A 20,658-nucleotide genomic window follows, 5' to 3' on the forward strand; every position below is an offset into this window, starting at 1 on the left:
ACTGTACCAACAACCTTCTAACATGACATTTCTCTTCCCTTCTCCTATTGTTTATAGTCATACATGAGTTTTCTTTGTTATAGACTACTTGTTGTCTACTTTAATCCCCAATATAATGGATATTAAAACAGCTGATAATGAATTATTTATGGAAAACAATTACATGTGGAACAGAAGAGGGCCAACTGGGGGTATTTTTTGTGAACGAGCTGGACAGTTGCTTGGTTCATTACTGTCACATAAGAGGCCAATTTCAGGAATCACACAGAATCACAGAATCACAGAATGACCTGGGTTGGAGGGGACCTCAAGGATCATGTAGTTCCAACCCCCCTGCCTAGCAGGGCCACCAAACATACACCTTTACTAGATCAGGTTGCCCAGAGCCTCGTCCAACCTGGTCTTGAACACCTCCAAGGACGGGGCATCCACAACATCCCTGGGCAGCCTGTTCCAGGACCTAACCACCCTCCTAGTAAAAAACTTCCCCCTAACATCCAACCTAAATCTTCCCTCTTTTAACTTAAAACCATTTCCCCGTGTCCTGCTATTATCAGCCCTTATGAAGAGTTTACTCCCCTCCATAGATTGCTCCATAGATTGCTTTACCACACACAAACAACAAAGAAGCCACTAAAGATGGTGGTTAGACACATCTCTTTTGTACAAAAAGGGCACAAGGCAGTGCACTTTACAAGAAAAAGAAAAGATGAATACATTGGCACCCTCACAACAAAGAATTTGTTAAATGAAACTTCTCAGATGACCCTGAAAAAAAGTACAGTACTGCTGACCTAAACTCTGGCAAATGGTTTAGGAGTGCAGCAAAATGACACAACCTAGCACCAGGGAAGATTCTCACGTAAACAGCAACATTTGCACATGCAGCTCAACATCCTTTGAGCCACAGCAAATGTTCAGAGTTTCAGAAGAATGTGGGTGGGGAAACAGGGAGAGGGAAAAACTCCTCTATCAGAAGAGGATGTAAATAATTCCTACAAGATTCTGGAGATAACTAGCATATTATCCTGTTCAAGGTTATGGAGAAATCAAGTCATGTTTCTAATATCACTGTTTTATGCACAATTAATATCATTAAATCTCTGTATTTAACTTTGCTTTAAGCAAGACATGGAATACAGTTGTGGGGAAAACAGTTCATTTTTGCTATTGCACTTGTAGGAGAGGAAGCATGAGAAAAGCTGTGTGTCCACGCAAAATTTAACGATTATAGCAATTATAGCAAAGACAAGTGAATGACAGTATTAACCTTTAAAAACAAGAATTAACAGCTGAACTGTTAACCAATAGAAGTATAGTTCTATAATCTGCAGTATATAATGTTTAGTTAAAGGCTTGTTTAAACAAAAGTTCCTGTGCCTGCTTGCGAATGTTCCTATGGAGATGCCTTAACTGAAAATACAGGATCATCCTCTTTTCTGTTTTCATAGCTTCCTCAGAACTATTTCTTTTCTTATTTTCAGGATCTTATCTTCCTTGCAAAAAAAACAAAAACAAAACCAAAAACAATATTTTCCAACTGGGCCACCACTAATCTTGCTATATTCCTGCTTTTACAAGCATTTGTAATTGGTAGTGGTAAGACAAAAATCATGGCACTCTGTGAAGAGTACACCATATATATGGAATCTGTTTCAAAACAGTAACTACACACACTAATTGGGAATTTACATCAAATGACTATTTAATTTTATTTCCTTTCTTATCTCTCATAATTCTCAAACACAAGAAAAACAATACAATTTATTACAGCAATCTAGAATTAATGCACACTATTACAGAATCATAGAATTATTTGAGTTGGAAGGGACCTTAAAGATCACCCACTTCCAACCCCTTGCCATGGGCAGGGCTGCCCCCCACCTTCTCAGGATGCCCAGGGCCCCATCCAGCCCGGCCTTGAACAACTCCAGGGATGGGGCACCACAGCTTCTTTGGGCAGCTGTGCCAGGGCCTCACCACCTTCTGAGTGAAAAATTTCCTCCCAACATCTAACCTATTCCTAAAAAGCAAAAAAGAAAAAAAATCTTGTACATTGTTAAAATAGGATGTAGTGGACAAAAATAATTGGTGTAAACACCATTTTGGCTCTAGGACACATTCTGTGGTCTTTTTGCAATCAAGAATCTGTTCAAAATTCTGATTTTGTGACAGATGCCACTGTAAAGACAAACATCGTGCACTGCAAGAATTGCAAATGTGTCAAAACCTCACGTCCAAGAAATGAAGTACAGCTGTCACGCAAAATAGTCCTGCTGGCAATTTTGCTTACAATGGGATTTCTATATGACAATCAGCTAGACACATACACCAATATGCAGAACTGTAGTTGCAATTCTTCAAGAAAAGGTGTCTCCAGAAGAAGGTATGTCCTTTGGCTTCTGTTGCCAACTATGCTACAAAGAAATGACCTGCCCAGGGAGGTGGTGGAGTTGCCATCCCCGGTGGTGTTCAAGAGACATCTGAGTGAAGTACTGCAGGAAATGGTTTAGTAGCTTAGTAGATAGTAATGGTGATGGGAGGACGGTTGGAGTAGATGATCTTGTAGGTCCTTTGCAACCTTGTGATTCTATTATTCTATGAATATGACAAAATGTTGACAAAAAAATTAAAGCAGAATATAAGAAAAAGTGAATTTCTTCCTAATTCTGTTGTAGAAAATGCTTTCCAGAGCATGATTTTACTCTTTTTAAACATATTTATCAGCAATTCTAGTTCTGGTTAAAGCAGGATGTCATGACTAAGGAGGAAATGCAAAGCAAAGAACACCGCAGGGTTTAGAAGATACTTGTTCATGACTGATTCTCTACACGGCGCAGACTTTAGGGAAGTAATATTATATAATAATAATAATCTTCTTATTACAAGTAAGAAAAAAATATCTAGTAGATCCTAATTGTAAGTTTGGTTCTTGATGTGCAAAGGTCTAACTTCAACTATTTTAAACATCATTTTTTGGTGTTAATCATGCAATCCAAAAACATTCAGCAAGCAAGAATGCAACTATCAAAGGGTCTGCCACTAGAGCCTGTGGTTTTCATAGCTGCTATTTAAATCACACTGGTTTTTGAAAAACTATGTCAAGTTGTATTGTGTACTGCATGAAGAACACAGAAAAGCCTACTTGAAATCAACCAACAGGATAGAAAACAAAAGAATATATAAATCTTCTTCTGTTTTACATCTGGGAAAGCTGTATAAAGAGTGCACCTAAGAAATGTTAGAGTTTCAAGACCTCAGAGAAATCCTGTAGCAGGATCTATGAGAATATCAAGCTCTGCATGCAGACTTGCATGGGAGCAGGAAGAAAAATGCGGAGGTAAATGGGGTTTAAGAGACTCTAGTTCACAGCTCAAAGGAAAATACTAGTAGGATGTAGCTCTAATGTCTAGCTTGTGTTCTCATGTTTCTCCATTCACCAGTGTTTAAGTAGTCAGCAACTGGTTTTCCTGTCTCGCTGTCAAAAGGGCCTCCCCTTCCTGACACAGAAAACGACGATATACAGAAGGCTCTCTTGTTCATGAGGCAGGGGAAAAAAAAATAATAATAAATTGAGAGGAAAATCTTAAATATGGTATCAGTTTAAGTTTATGAAAAGAAGAATATACCTGCCCCTTTGAGATTTAAATGTATGTACTGTGATCTTTTTCCATTATATTGCTTTTATTATTTTCTTCCTTGAGGGTAGCTATAATCCACTTCCTCTTGTCACCTCCAACTTGCATTGGTGCTTGTATCCTTTTCTAAATAGTGCATACCAACTCTGTCTCCTTGTTGCAGGATATACCACACAAAGAACTGTCCTGCTGGCCTAAAACTGACAGTGAGGTTTTTCTGCAAAGAGTATCTCATCCCATTACCCCCAAAATCAAATAATCAGTTCAAATGGATAACTGACTTTCCCTACTACCTAAGTAATTGTTTGCCTCCCTGTCCTCTTCATCAAACACAAACACACATGCAAATCTTTGAATTCTCAGCTTTCAAGAACAATTTTAAATTGATGAATTGCTAATATATCCATTGAATACAAGAATACATATCCATTGAATACATTGAATACAAGGAGAATTTTCTTTAATAAGAAACTTACAGACTATTCTTTGTATTTGGCATAGAATTTGTCTATATTTCAGTAATGTTGTCAGTAAGTAAAAGAATTTTAAAACTTTTTGCTATCTTTGTGATTAACTCTTAGATTTTCAAAATAACTAGGCACCTTTGTGTTCAAAGACAACTTTATCTCTAGAAGAAAAAATAATAAATTAATTAGATCTGCTTCCTCATAAATTAGAGTCAAAATCCACTCAGATTAGATCAACAGTTTGGAATTTCTGCTGCCAAATAAGTATGCTTTGATTACATCTTCTTTATTAGGGGAGAAATACTGCCTGAGAAATTATGTGCCAACTGAGAAAAGATTTTTTTTTTTTTTGAACTGCTGACAGTATCAGCCCATTCTATCAGGTCTCTTTAGCTCTTCATCTTCATAGCACTTCTCAATCACTAACATTTCTGTTAACAACATACTCTTTCAATTATCGGTGTGTCCTTCAAAATGTTCTTTTATTACTGATAAAAAGGGAACTTAAAAATAGAGGACATTTCATTTTCAGAACACTTAACAAATCCGTTCCTTCTTTCAGGCTACTTTTTCCTCAGGTCGGTGAAGTATAATCACCTTAAGTTGATCACAGTCATTCCATTGCTTTGAGGCCATGAAAGCTTTGTCCTGATGCTGACAGTGAATTTAAGACTCTATTACCCTTAATAAAATAACCAGGACTTCATTTCTTCCTCTCTATAGTAGTCTGCAGATTGGATGCAGCATTTAATTACCTATAAGCATCATTTCTTCCTTCTTAGATAAATTACTGTCATTGTTATTCTTCTGTTTTACTTCAGTGAGCATTTTCCTGAGATAGCCCAGAACCAGCCTCGGCCCTGGTACTTTATACAACTGAATGGTTTACCTCCTAGGACAGGGTATATCAGCTTTTAAAACAAAGTGATAGCCTGTCATTGATTAATATCCTTTCACTGAAATGAAAACGAATTCTGCAATATCTACTACAAAGTGCACTTCTTGTAGGTAACAGATGTTACCACAAATAAAATCTGTAAATCTTTGAGCCCTACAGAAGGAATCCACTAGGAATGTAAATACAAATGCATCTTGTAAAGAACAGATGGAAAGACGTGTACAATGAAGACAAGCTTATTTTCTTTAAAATGAACTCCTACATGTGCAAAATTCCTATCTATCTATATTCCTGAACAGTTATAGGACAAACCTATAACAGAATAATATTCAGAACATATCACCTTATCATTGATCTACTTACTGATCTGATCTATTCCCAGCTGATTTTCATTTACTTCTTATAGCATCCAACTTTGCAAAATAAAAAATATATATGGACCCTTATTCTTGAAGAACAGTGGTTTTGAAAGGCTTTCGTGCTATGCTATTATCTATCTTCAGAAAATAACAAGAAAATCAGATATCCTGGGTAAATCAAACAGCGGAAAAAAGAACATGTCAAATCATTAAAAATCAGCTCAGAAACTCAAAAAATCTCAACAGTTCTTTAAGCCTCTTTAAAATAATCTTGAAACAAAGACAAAAGAAATAACTTGTAGCAAAATATAAATATACTGCACCACTGTACTCATACAAGTGAAAAATGGAAAATGTTTCTCTTTTGCAATTTGACTGAAGATGAACCACTCGCAGAAATAGCTTCAAAAATTTTTTTCATATCCCATGTATAGAATTCAGCTGCAATAAGATCTGCCAGGAGTTGATATATTCTCGTGGAATCACACTTTTTATTGTATCTGTTATTGCATAATAATCTCTGCTACTCCCTTCCATACCATATTTACCCGAGCTCACTTCTGTGTATTTAAGAGAACTCTGTTCAAAATGCAGTCATATTATATTTTTGTATAATTTAAGTAAGTACGCAACAGCTGCTCCAAAAGTAATGCCTCCTGTTTTATTATACTGGCCTGCAACATCAGAGGCAGATGTGGTATGGCAGCAGAGGTTGAACCTTCCCAGCAGTATTCTGTTGTATGTTGCTGCTATGTGACAGATGGCAGCAGAGAGACACTCTGACATAATGGAATTTGACATGGAAATTCATCTTAAGCAAAAGGGCATCACTGAATTCTTTCTCATGGAAAAAATGACACCCAATGATCTCCATCGATGCTTGCTGAACATTTATGGAGACCAAACATGAGCACTGTCTTCCAGAACTGGTAACAGCATCATGAAAGATATCTACATGGCCATGCACAGCTGTAACACCATAAAATAAAGACCATCTCAATCAGCTCATCCACGAGAACTGGCAGATTATGACCAGGAAACAGTGTAAGGAGTTGAATATTGGCTGCAGTACATTGGAAGCAATGGTATCAAAGTTGGAATATCACTGAGATTGTGCTGAGTGTGTCCCATGAATGCTCACAAAGGCACAGAAAGATCATCATGTGTAAGTTTGTCAGGACCCAGTGAATCAACAGGAGGACGAAGACGGAAGTTTCCTGGATCACATCATTATGGGTGATGAGACATGGTGTCACTGCTATGAGCTGAGTCAAAACAGCAGTCCATGGAGTGGCAAGTTGGGAATTCACCACTGAAGAAGTTCAAGACAAAGCCATCAGTGGGTAAAGTGATGTGGACTGTCTTTGGGAATAGGAGAGGGGTGATCTTTTGGGATTTTCTGGAACCCAGACAAACCACCAACTCTGACTGCTCATCATGGCTGAAGCTGAAGACTCAAACTTACAGTCAGGACAGAGAAGAAGACAAGTTTTCTCTCGCAACACGATAACATCAGGCTCCAAACCAATTTGAAGATCATGGAGTACATTGCCAGTGTTGGCTGGAATGTCCTAACATGTCCACCATACAGTCCGGATTGAGCACTTTTTGACTTCCATTTGTTTGGGCTGATGGAAGATGAACTGCATGGGCAACATTTTCATAGCAAAAATGCTGTCACACAAGCTGTGAAACAGTGAGTCACGTACACTGCGGCAGATTGTTACCAGCGCAGCATGCAGTCTCTGTTTTATGGCTGGCAAAAATGCATAGCTAATGTTGGTGCCTATGTTGAAAAATAAGTGTTCACTAAACATGTAGACTTTTTCAACATATTCAATGCATTTTTGATACTTAAAAATCTGATTAGCAAAACTTTGTTTCTTCGTAAGCAGAAATTTTAATTGCTGCTCTGTATCAATTAGTTATACTGCAGTACCAGGGAGGTGAAAAATAGCCATACCTCTTTCCTCTACATCAAATAAGTTAATCTTCTAAGCTGCAGAAGTTAAGACTCACTGAGGTGAGAAAGCTAAGGTAGAAGCAAGTGACACCTGGATGGTTTTCTGCAACGTCTCATTTTTCTACCATGAAATAAAACAATAACTACACAGAGCTATGTGGAGGGAAGTTCTGGTGCAAAGTAAGAGTTTTCTGCTCATTTCCCCAACTACTATTAAGAATACTGAGGAACAGGGGAAAAGCTTGTCTGATTGGCTTCCTTTGGCTTTAAGATACTTGCCCTTTCAAACAGGGCTTTGCGATATCATATCACTCTGTAACTTTATCACAAATCCCCTTTAGACGCTTCAAAAACCTTACATAGTCAAAGAAGTTGAATCAAATACTTGGAAACGTGCTGTTTTTTTTATTCAATAATTACAAGAGGAAAGGAAACACAAGGAAGAAGATTTACATGAATGAATAACAACAGTTCCATTAGATACATTTGGTGGGCCCTATCCACTTCTCTTTTCATGCTAGGACCAAACAGAAGATGTATTCCTGGAAGAGCAATTACCAATATTCACATCATAAATTAACACAGAATTAAGTCTGTTTTAATTCCACAACTTCAGTCCAGAAGCAAAAATTCAGGGCAACTTTCTTTTTATTGTATTGTCTGGGACCAACTTGTACAACTAATGTACTGCTTTCTTTTGTTGTTAACTTTGCCACTGGGGGTTACTCGAGTTTTTTTCAGAAATAGAATTCAATACTGCAACAGAACAAACAATTTTCTTCTAAAAAGAATAGAGAGAGTTGAAATTCAAAAGTGATTACAAATTATATTCCTGCTTTTGTATTTTACTTAAAACTTCCTAAAATTCCACATGCCTATCCAGCAAGACATGGCTGTGAACAGATATGGTGAGTATAAAAACTAAGAGCACAGAATATCTTAACTGAGTTCTTTTTTTTCTTTTCTTTTCTCTCTCTCTCTTTTTTTTTTTTTTTTTTTTTTGTCTTTTTGTTTTAGTTAAAAAAAAAATCACAGAATTAAAAGTAATTATTAAGGTATTCCAATTTGAGTTAACAATGACAAAACTTCATTTCATATGTAGTCACAAAAAAGCTGAAGGATTAAATAGGCAGCTGCCATGAATGCAAGGTGTTCATACAGCAAGTTGGAGGGATGAAACATGCAAATGTCAACTTTTAGCTTCATGACAGCTTTATATCTCAGTATTAAATATAGGTATTTTGAGAGGCAAATTTCTGTAATACTCCCTTCTCATATATAATATGTCCTTATTTTTTCTTTTGTCCAGATTGAAGCCTTGAAGATATTAAAAGACAACAAAATAGATGAAAATTTAGATCTCCCCTTCTCCTTTAATTGCAGTTCATTCTCTCTGTATATGACACAATTGCACAAAAAGTGTTCTAAGGTTGCTTTCTTAAGTTATAAAAATATTTTAACTCCGATATTAATCCCAAAATGTCTATGCCAAAAAATATGTCAAAACAAAATACAACAGCAGCTATGCTGGTAGTTTAATTTCTATCAACGCAGAAGTCAGATAATCATATCAGTCACAATCTTAAAATCACTATTACATGATGAAATAATTTTGGATTATATAGGTGCTTGATTAACAACATACTATTGATTAACAACAACTTGATTAACAACCTATGTTTTTTTCTAAACAGCTTAATAAACTACTTCAGTAGATCAGATTCTTACAGGGACTCTGTGAAATGTGAAATTTCTTCTTTAGCTTCCAATCACTGTTTCAGAACATGTTCTGTCACGGTTGAAATCTAGTAAAGGTATTGCAGAAGCCTGAAAAAGTTCTAAAAACACTTCTATAAAAAGCCCAGTGAGCACTTTACACAAGGGCTGCTCTGAAAGTAGTGCCTACTATTTTATTATGTTGGCCCATTACATCAGATGCAGATGTTGGTGGTATGGCAGTAGAGGTTGAATCTTCCCACCAGTATTCTGTTATACACTGTTGCTTGTGGCAGATGGTAGTAGAGCAATAGTCTGTCACAATGGCATCTGAAATAGAAGCGTGCCTGAAGCAAAGGAGCAGAATTGAATTCCTCCATGAAGAAAGAATGGCACTCACTGACATCCATCAGTGCTTGTTGAGAACTTATGTAGACCAAGCAGTGGACGTGAGCACAGTGAGGCGGGTGGTGCATTTCAGCAGAGGCGATAGTGACAGTGGGTCACCTCCACAGTGCAGACTGGTATGAGAGCAGCATGCAAGCTCCTGTTCATTGCTGGTGAAAATGAATAGCTACCGGTGGTGACCATGTTGAAAAACAGTGTTTTGCAGCTGAGAAACTGCTGTATCCAGAAAAATGCAAGTCAAAACTGTTATTGTGCTCTTTGTATTTGCTTTTGTTTCTATGGAAATAAATAGGAGATACTACTTTCAAAGCAAACTACATACTTACTCTTCTTCGCTGTTTTTCAGTCTGGCTAAAACTTTAAGTAGACATTAGAATACTCGAGCCCTTAGGTTTGCAAAGCCATAATTTGCTGTGTACAAAAGCAGACACAGACCATCACTGAAGCTTTGCATGGAGCTATCTAAATCAAACTAGTGTTTAAAATGGAAACAGTCTGCTTTAGCTTGGTATAGGAGACACAGAAGCTTTCAAAAATACAGCAATATACTTACATAAAAATCTAATGTAGGCAGCATTTAATTCCAAACCACTAACACAAAGTACTTACATAAGGGTTTCAACCATTTTTTAAACTACACCTGTTTAACTTCTAGTATAGACATGGTCTTGATGCAGTGCCAAGTCATATCAAGAATAGATCCATATACAGAGGAATATTCTCTCTAAAACAAAACCATCATACTATGTGATTTTGCTATGTGGTTTGTTTCCTTCATTTCATATAACATTTCAAATTATTCTCATGAGATCTTAGGTTGTCTTCTGTATTCTCATGTCTGATGAGGTCTGATGTCATTTGCATGACATAATTGAGCATTATAATATATTTCCTCATAATAAACCTGCTCAAAATGGATGCAGTAAATAAGAACTGCACTTCAACACCCAGAAGTCAATACGAGAAAAAAACAGTAGGAATCATTTTTCACTAAGAAGAATTTTCTTTTGGTGAGTAGACATTTCCTTTGAAAATGCTCAGCTATAACTTTAAAACTCTTTCCTGAAACTGTCTTTTAGTAACAACTGTAAATAATTTTGCAGCTCCTAATCATTAACACATCTAGTACCATTTTACCTAGGGCCATTTTTCCACAATCAAGGTTCAGCCATTTTTATACTATCTATTTGAAATGATAACTACATCACTTTTTGGCTTTCTGTCCCCCAGTACAGTCTATCAGTGAAGGGAAGTGCAGAAATGACTGCCTGTCTGACATATTTTGCTGGGTTTTTTTTTTTCCTCACAGTAGCTAATAAGCATTCAATTTTCCTGTTTTCTGTTTCCCTTACGTGTCCTTTCTGGGGAAAAAAAAAAAAAAAAAAAAAGGCAATAAAATAAAAGAGATCTTCATTACGTGACTGTTCAGTGCCTTGCAGATTCCTTAGTTTTGATAATAAGATGATTCAATTTGGTCTCAGAATCATAATAGAAGTTAAAGGCAGGCAGATAACCCCTATGCTCAGCCTCAATGAAGAAGCTGATCATAAATAAGAAATCCTACATTACAATATGCTACAACCTTCCTATAGTGATGTTCACTGTTTGCCCAGGAAAGATGTGTTAAATCTGCTACTGAAGATGTCTATGTTAAAACCACTACACTTTTTTTAAACTGATCCAAAATTGAATAACCCAAACAATGCAAAGATAAAAAGTTTCCTTGTCTTTGATGCAAAAAACAAAACTACACAGTAGTTTTGAATAGTAGTATGCTCATTTACTTCAAAATGCAAAACATCATAACAATGTTCTGACACTGCTTCCAAAATTATCAAAGAATGAATACAAGATGCAGAGGACAGAAGCGTGTTTCTGTCCTAAAAATGTTATTGTAGAACAAGTCTCTAGGTTAACCGAAAAACGGAGTTATTTTCTGAAGGTATGGAACCTGCATTTATTATATTGCTTATGTTTGCCTACTTCAAATTACAGACATCTTTTAGAGCATTATTCATATACAGACTGACCCAGTGAGAAATCTTCTGTCTAGCCTGTGTGTGCTTGCCCTGTGGGAGAATAAAGGCAAACAGCATTCAAATGCAGAAGGGATTTATTTTTGTGACTTCTAACTTTAGCACTCACCGTAGACACATATACAGTTTACATGTGCAAGACTGTACTAACAGCTTTCCATTGTCTGATTCTACAGGGTAAGTGCACATTTCGTTAGCAAATGAAAATGCTTAGGGAATAGGGCAATACGCTGCAACATCAAAATATGGAATCTAAAAAGTGAACAAAGAACTCACTTGCTCCTGAAATGAACTTCAGTATGAACCTAAATACCAATATAAATATTACAATAAAAGGCAAAAGTTCTGATTCACCTGGCAAATGCTCTTTCACCTTTTTCAGCTTCATTACAAAGATTCAGTGAAGGTTGCTTGGTATCTCATAGAGGTACCCCTAAGCACAAGAGTTTCTGCAAAAATGTATTTGCAGACAAACTAAAAATAATGCTGACCAATACCTAAAAAGCATTTCATAAAAACAGTAATGACAATAAAAACTAAAAAGTTTTATTAAAAGTTTGAAAACCACTAACCTCCAGAACAAACCACTGCTTTCAATTAATTGAGGTAAAACGCAGAAACTTCTAGGCAGTTTAGAATCATAGAAACATAGACTTACAGAATCCTCAGAGTTGGAAAGGACATTTTAGTGGTGGTTCTTGTCCGCTCAGTGGAGTAATACGGCTGTAGGACTAGCAGAAGTCATCGTTATGACCTGATTTCCTCTATACAATTATTACAAATGATGCAATTCCTTTTATTTTTGTCCTTCGTTTTTTTCCTTCGATTTTTAGGAAGTATAATTGTGTGTCAAACAATATAAGTGATCTATTCTTCCCACAGTTCACTCTATGGTACACACTTTATATATGCAACTACTTAATATATTTGTTATTAATACACAAACATATTTATTTATTAAGCTCTACCTAATCCATTTCCCCAGACATACTTAACTGTCTCTATTCTTTCCATTTCTTCCTCTCTTGTTAATTTTCTTTGCATATACGCATCCAAAAATTACAGTGACTGCACATTTCTCCTGAAAGGTGCACAAAACACGTATCTTTAAGACTGAGAAGAGTTTAAAGAGTTCAACTAAATTTGCTAGGGCCGTGACTCAGATACACGTGGCATTATTCACCAGCTCTTCTAAAGGACAAGTTACACTGTGGTTATGTTAATAAAATGAAGATGTCTTGTTTGCAGCTGGGACACAATTGCATGCTTGAGGTACAAAGAACCTTACAGTGCACAACAAGAAGATGATAGCAGAATGAGAACACCATAAATTTAGTTGGAAAAGATCCTTAAGATCACCAAGCCAAGTACCAAGACAGTCACCCCCTTAGTCCTCCTTGTGATACAAACCAGGCTGCCATCAGGCTTCTTGGTCCCCCTGCACACTGCAGATCATGATCAGAAAAGATGTACCAGTGTATTTGAGCTACTATGAAAGGATTTAAAATACGAGAACAGAAGCATACAAAGCATACTTGGTTTACTAAGTCCAGCTAATGATGTCATTTTCTATTTGTCATACATCATCTCATTACCAGATTTGATCTTGCTTGATCATCTTTTGGAATACTGCTAAGGCATGTATGGCTATATTTTGTAGGAAAAAAAATACTTTTAAGAAGACAGTGAAGAATAAATGTCTTGAAGTGCTGACTGCAGAGAAAAGGCATTAAATAGACACCTAGACTCCTCTTCTTTTGCTTTTCTTTCGTGTTAAGCAGAGTTTAAGGAAAAGACATGATTTCTAACCAAGACTTTCAAAACTCCTAATATTAGCATCCAATAATCACAGAAAATTCCTCAATCTCTGGAGCAGCTAGAAACAACAATTTACATATTCCAGTGCTTCTATGAAGTCCTAGCACTGTGCACTTTGGGCACAGAGTGAACTTTAAAGCAGGAACAGAACTTCATTTGAATTCACATCATGTTTTCATTAAAAGAAATAATTTTCAGGGACACAGATTTGGAACACAATAACAGTAACTGAATGTAGTTTATTAAAAATTACACCTCCACTTTTTTGAAGGATATGTTCTTCAATCAGTTCTCCCATCACTCACTAATGATGAGTGCTTCATGTCATATCTAACTATATGACTGCATTATCAACCAAATCTTATTGGAAATACTCACAAACAGGATATTTTTTTTTTTAATTCCATGAAATTTGTCCTATAGATCTGAAATACAGATGAGATAGAATTTTAAACCAGGTAGACGTAATAGAAGGTTTTCCTTTCAGCCTGAGGGGGAAAAAGCTATTACAGAAGATTAGATTATTAGGGTAGCATAAAAGAGCAGCAAAGTACATCTTCAGAGGCTTGATATATTATAGAACCAGATCAGGGCTAGTATGCTCTCATTTCTTATATTTACGCCTTGGTGTGTTATAGCTATTGCTTGATCTCCATTTGGATCTTATAGCTCCCTTGCTCACCCTAAATTTGCACGTGTCCAGATGTAAACATGACAGCAGGATTCAACATAACATAAGTCTGTGAATAATTTGACTTTGCCTGATGCAAAAAGAAGAAGAGCAAGTAGGTCTTACTTTCCCTGACATATGCACATATTCATATATGGCCTTTTAAAATGTACGAAGATGCTGATGTCTTAAATCTCTGTTCAGCTGCAGATACAGAGATTTGTAACTTTGAGAAATGTAATCTCACTTTCAGAGTATAGCAACAGACATTTCCAGTGCAATGTCTTTTCTTGCTAAATTTTAAACCCTTCTCCCCAAAGAAGATAAGGAGGCTGAAGCCTTCATGAAAGAAAGGCCATTCAAATTGCTTTAAATGACAAATATTTTCCTTCATACTCTGAATTCTCAGAAACAGCTTTTTAATTTTGCATGAAATTTTCCTAAAAATCTTTGGTTTAAGCCAGATGTCTTATGTGGTAAAAAGCTAGCCTTCTCTTCACCAAATCTGTAAGTACTCCATAGCTTTGCAGAAAAGACAACTTTGCAGAAAAGGATCTAGTGGTCCTGGTAGAAAACAAGCTAATGATAAACCACTAAAGTGTCCTTTTGACAAAGAAGGTAAATGATATCCTGGGCAGCGTTAGGCAAAGTGTTGCCACCTGGAATGCTGTGTCCAGTTTTGGGCTCTGTGGTACAAGGGAGAGAGAACTACTGGAAAGAGTCCAGGAAAAGTCCCAAATACGATGAGGGAACTGAAGCACCTCTCCTGTGAGGAAAGGCAGAGAGAGCTGGGACTGATCAGCCTTAGAAAGAGAATGCATTAGGGTCTGCACGTCAGCGTGTACAAACAACTAAAAGGAAGGGTGAAGAAGATGACGCCAAGCTCCTTTCAGAGGCGTCCACTGACAGGTCAGGAGGCAAAGAGCACAAGCTGAAACACAGGATTTTCCATTTGAAGATCAGATACTTCTTTACAATGCGGCTGATGGAGCCCGAGCACATAGTGCTCGGAGAGGCAACTGAGTCTCCTCTTCGGAGACCTATAGAAGCTGCTTTGACATAGTCCTTGGTAAACTGCACTGGGTATTCCTTCTTGAGCAGAGGTTGGAGCAGATGACTGTCAGAGGTCCCTGCCAACATCAACCAGCCTATGATTCTGTGATTTTAATCAGAATGAGAGAGTGAGTCTTGCAGTTTAAAATGACAGGAGCTTCAATGACATTACCGTTGATGATGAAGGTCTTCAACTGCGAATGTAACCAACAACCTATTATTTCTCCCACAAAGTAAAAAAGACAATTCAAATCACAAAAGTAACACAAGTCTTTTGAAGTATTTTACAAAAAGGAGAAATTTCTTCAGATCTACTAAAATTTAATATTACCAGCACTCAACCATAATTTTGTTATAATTGTGGTCATAACGCTACCAAAATACAAAAACAAACAAACAAACAACAACTAACACAATACAAATATTATTGTGATAGTTACAAATAACTTTCAAGATGATTCTACATGAAACATATAGAATCATGTTCTTATTTCAATACTGGCAGACTAATTGAACCATACAAATTTAACACTTGTATTCTAATAATTTGTCTTCATCTCTCTCTCCTTTTTTTTTTTTTTTTCCTACTGTTTCAACTAAAATGCTCCCAGGCTTAAGCAGATTGACCTCCTAAACAGAAAATGCTCTTTTTTTCTTCTCTTTGAATATGCTGATTAAATATAAGTTTCTATTTTCAGCAGCTTTGAACAGCTTACTTTCAGACTTTATTCAAAATAAGAAAAATTTGTAGTCTTCTCTGGACAGTGGGATGCAGACACACTGGATTCATATTCAGCAGATAAAAAGATGAAATTAGATTCTGAATACACAATTTACCTTTATGTCATTATATGTCCTACCCTAACAGTTGGAATCAACGACAGTCTTCTCCAATATAAATGATTCTATGATACTACAATATATATTTTAGAAGAGGGCTTTCATCTCCATGTGATCTACTTGCTAATGTAAAAAATACTTCCACTTCATTCCCTTATATGTTATAATATGTATCGTGCATGAATAAGTAGGGGAGCATGTATTAGCTACATGATTTAAATAAGAAAATAGGATAAGATATAGCAAACATGAGGCACATGAAGTTTAGGAGTACAGAGACAAGCATGAACATTCAATCACCTTCCAACTTCTCTATGCAACTTCCACTGCTTATAGACAGTAAGTCCATTATTTAAAGACCCTGTTTAACTCTCCTTAAAAAAAATTAAAAAAATAAAAAATTAGTAACTATGCTCCTTTTTAGCATCATAAGCTTTATCAATATTGTTCAAGACCTAAATCTGTGATCATAATTAGTACATACTATACGCAATATACAGCACATTAGTACATTAAAATATTAATTTTTCATCCTAACTTAATTTAAAATTTAGATTAGTACTATGAGGTGTTACAGAATCACAGTCATTCTTAGTGTCTTCTCTGTAATACATGCACGTGCCTCTGGGTGCTTAGTAAAGAGTAACTTTAATCCCCACTTCATCTTCTATCTCGCATTACAAGTGCTAGTAAAACAACAGGAGGCTTGCTGGGCTGATTATGTTTTTGGCTGTATGAAATGCCCATGAGGACAACTGATTTTATTCACACCATCACTGTGTAAATTTGAGACTGGAGGCAGGAGGCAGTGCCAAATTCTGCTATTTCAAGAGTAACACTATCTCAATAACTAAAATGAAATTAATGCAGCTAAGCATCCAACATAAAAGCCAAAGGAAACTTAGCTGCCTTTCTGCTCCAGCTCTCATACCTCTGCACTGCATCTCACTTGCTCTACACTTTTTCAAAAGTAAGCTTGAATACTTCATATTTGCGTGTTAAAAATAAATAGATAAATAAATAAATAAGTATGGAGCTATTTTAATTCCCCACAAAGAGGAGCAGCTTGCAAAAAAGAAAGCAAGCAGGTGCATAGGGCCAGGGTAAGCAAGGACAGAGCCATGTGCCGGCAGAGCTGAGCTCAACCTCACACCTGGGAACCGAGCTGGTAGCAGGAATGGTGGCAAATGAGGTTTTGCATTGCAGAACCATGGCTATTATGGCATTAGTGACACTACCAGAAACAGATACCAGATCTTGTTAGAAACTGCTTCCCACATGCCAGCTTGTGCACTCCTAAGGTACACCAGAGCTACCACTGTACGCAGTAGTTTTTTGCTGATGTCTGTTCCAGTAGGAGTTGTGATCCACTTCTGCATACCCGCAGGTGTGCACTGATATCACATCTCACCACCCACTGCCACTGTAGTGAATCATCTCCTCTGCAGAAGTCCAGGAGGGATTTAGCAACAGACGGCAGAGATCCAGCATTAAAGTTTTTCTATCAAAAGAATTAGGGGCTTTACTCAGGATCACAGGGCTAACCACCTTATGGCCATACAGATACTACAGATGTTCAGGGGAGGAATACAGAAAAAAAAAATCAGAAATGTCCCATTCATCAGCCCAAAGCAGCCCAAAGTTATACAGAGAATAATGCTTATTACAAGTGATCATGTACGCTACTTGTTTTCTGTTTCTTCAGCATTGCCTTGTTTTCTCAGAATTAAATTTAGGTAATGCCCCAGATACATAAAGACCATCATATTTACTGCAAACATGCTATCACTTACCTAAAACACATCTTAAAACTTTAAGAACAAAACCAAATGGGAGTGATTTAGGAGAGCCATGTTCACACTTGCTTTTCTTTAGGGCGCATACAAAGCTGAAAGTGAGTTCATTTACTGTCTCCAGAAGGCTGAATGGGGCACCATCAGAGGGGCTATTTTTTTAATTATTATTTATTTACTTCTTTACTTTTGGCTGCAGTAGGAGGAATAAAAGCTGGGCAATAACAAATCGATGACTAAAGTCGTAAAGAAAACTACCTGTAGAGCATGTTAGAGGATGTAAACTATATCCAGGAGAAATGAGGTGACGCATCCCAGTTCTGCACTGTGCTCCCACGAAGAAGTACCCGCTTGAGAAACGCAGCCACAGGGAACTTCCAGAACTGCTCTACGGCTTATAGAGCGCTTCCTCCCCGAGGGAGGATGAAAGCCACTCTTCCAACACTCGGCGGAGCTTAGTAGTATCCTAACTTTGGCAAAGGCGACTCTCCCTTCCAGCAGGGTGCACAACCAGCCTCGCACCGGTTCCCGCGGATCTCCGCCCGGAAAGCACAGCTGTGGGGCTGAGTCTCCGCCACCCTCTGCGCAAGGCACGGATTGCGAGCGCCCGCAGACACTACCTGCACCCTCGGGAGGAGACGAACCGGCAGCCCCACGAGCCGCGCCCTCGCCCGGACAGCGCTCCCCGGCCAGAGACCGGAGCATCCCGGCGGCCGCAGGTGCGGAGCCTCCGCCGCCCGCGGGCACGGAAGCCCCGTCCCAGCGCTGCCGCCCCGCTGCGTCAGCCCTCTTACCTGCGCTGCGGCGGCGAGGAGCCCCAGGGCGAGGGCGAATAGGGGTGCGGCTGTTCCCCGGCGCTGCCCCGCCGCCGCGGCCATCCTTCTCCCGGGGCAGCCCGCTCCGCCGCTCCGCGCCTGCCTCGCTGCCGCCCCTCAACGCCTCTGCGAGCGGTGCGGGGTGCACGGCGCCTCCGGGCCCCGCAGGGCAGGGAGGTGCGCGGGGGCGCGGCCCTCCGCTGCCGGGCGGCGGGGAGGGAGGCGGGGAGCCTCCACCGCCGCCGCCGGCGGTCCGCCCCCGCCCGCCGCCACCGCCTCCCCCGAAGCTCCTCCGGGCACGGACGGAGCGGGTACGGCAGGCTGCCACGGGGCGAGAGGGCAGGAGCAGGGCGTCCCGGAGGGAGCGCGGGGTGTGCGGAGGGAGGGCGCGGAGCGTGCGGGCGCGATCTGTCTTCAGAATGGGACGCTGCGAGTTGGTGTAGGAAATCAGGGACGGGGCGTGCAGGTAGGAATGGGGAAAGCGGGCAGGGATGGGGAAAGCAGGAACGCTAGCAGGCACGCTAGCTAGGGCACGCTAGCAGGGTTGGGATGTGTTGTCGAATAGTGGGGCAGAAGGGTCAGTGAGTCGTGCACTTACAAGATCTGTATACCCGGGAACAGTCCTCCACCTGCCACGCACGAGTCTGCTCTCTTTGACATGCCTGCAAACCGTGCTTACGAGCGCCTTCAGGCGCAACATGCTGAAATGCAAAGGACGCTCACACTACCCAAATCTCCCTGAGGGAGCAAAGCCCCTTCACGCAGCTTCACCTTAAGCTCTGCTTGAAGACGTTGGCTGATACCTGCAGTTCTACCATATGCCAAAGGGACAATCAGAATGCCAGCTGTGGCAATCAAACGAGAATATCAACCTGAGTGAATTTGTGTTGGCAGCTTGTCAGAGGTTTGTGGCAGCTCCTATAAGTCTCTCACAAAACCACAAAAAGTGTATTGTTATTACACAAGTTTCTAAAGCTCCCACCATGAGCCTATATAAATGCTCCCATAGCATCTGGGCACATGTATTTACATACTTGGATTATCCCTGGAAAATGCACACCTCATTGAATAGCCAAATAAATCATATGGGAATCCTAAATAAAACTATATGTTGATGAAGTAGCATGTGCACGGACTGAAGACTGCCACATCTCTCTTCATTTTTTATGCATTATGTCAGCCATGGTTGAGGAAGTGAAGGCATGTTGGTTTTAATATTTAGATCTGAACGTGAAATCCTAACAGCTCCTTCACTTTCAGATTTATAACCTACTTCATCTGATAACACTCTACAATCTGTTATTTATACAACAAACAGAAGTGCTACGGGTAACGTTTTAGAAATGCTCTTTCAAGTGTTGCTACATAAAGCACAGTAGCTTAAATTGAAAAGTGCTTGCTTATTCAAGTACACCCAGGAATAATCTATGAATATGCATGATAGATGAACTTCTAAAATTTTTGTTTTCTTTCTAAAGACATGTAGCTGGGCAAAGATGTAAACATTCAGTTCTTGTTTTTATTAGCATGTAATTACAGAGCCTAAGGCTCCTGTATGGAGTGCATGGTGCAGTGTGGCCTAAAACGTTATAAATGCTTCATGATCCAAGAAACACCATTTGGCTGAGCAAAACGTGACCTCTGATTTGGCAGGAATTAGCTGTATACAAGTTTCATTTTGCAAAACATGCTTATCTGAAAAGGCTTTGGAAGATTTAAGATCTTTTAAGATCTGAGAAAAGATCAAGGCTTTGTTCACAGGAAGGGAATGTACATAAGGAGACCTTGTAAGAAATGACTTCTTTTTCAGAAAAGTGAATGGATTGACAACTCTGAAGTCATTTTCTAGCATTAGCCAGAAGAAAGCAAATAACATAGCAAGGATAAGTTTTTCTCCACATTTAGAATGCAGACAAGGTATGCTGTCAGAAAACATGACCCCCAAGCAAGCGTAATACATGGTAGGTTGAAGTTAAATTAAACCTCTAAGGCTGTAGGCTTTTACCTACATTGTTCTCAGAACTGCACAGCAAGCTTGGCCAATCTGCTCCTCTGCACTACAGTATTGTCCCATGGCTCTTGCTCCTTCAGCATCAATTCTAGGGGCCCAGGTTTTCCAGTAGATCAGGACCTACAAAGTGGACATATTCTGCTAAGATTGTCACAGTTTCTACTTAAATGCTT

At 38.8% G+C, this 20,658-nt stretch overlaps 1 protein-coding gene across 2 annotated transcripts in view; it reads right to left on the bottom strand.

The window, feature by feature from the left end:
• ADAMTSL1 (ADAMTS like 1) overlaps window positions 1-18,629 on the bottom strand; it is a 413,510-nt gene extending 394,881 nt beyond the window's left edge. For both annotated transcript variants that reach the window (XM_090131351.1, XM_090131350.1), the window contains exon 1: window positions 18,454-18,629. In XM_090131351.1, the coding sequence (XP_089987477.1) occupies window positions 18,454-18,537 (84 nt within the window). In that variant the 5' untranslated portion in view covers window positions 18,538-18,629. The remainder of the gene's footprint in view (window positions 1-18,453) is intronic.
• Between the last annotated feature and the right edge of the window lie 2,029 nt (window positions 18,630-20,658).

This window comes from Phasianus colchicus, chromosome Z (assembly GCF_987193195.1).
Source record: "Phasianus colchicus chromosome Z, bPhaCol1.hap1.1, whole genome shotgun sequence".
In the NCBI taxonomy this organism is placed as follows: Eukaryota; Metazoa; Chordata; class Aves; order Galliformes; family Phasianidae; genus Phasianus; species Phasianus colchicus.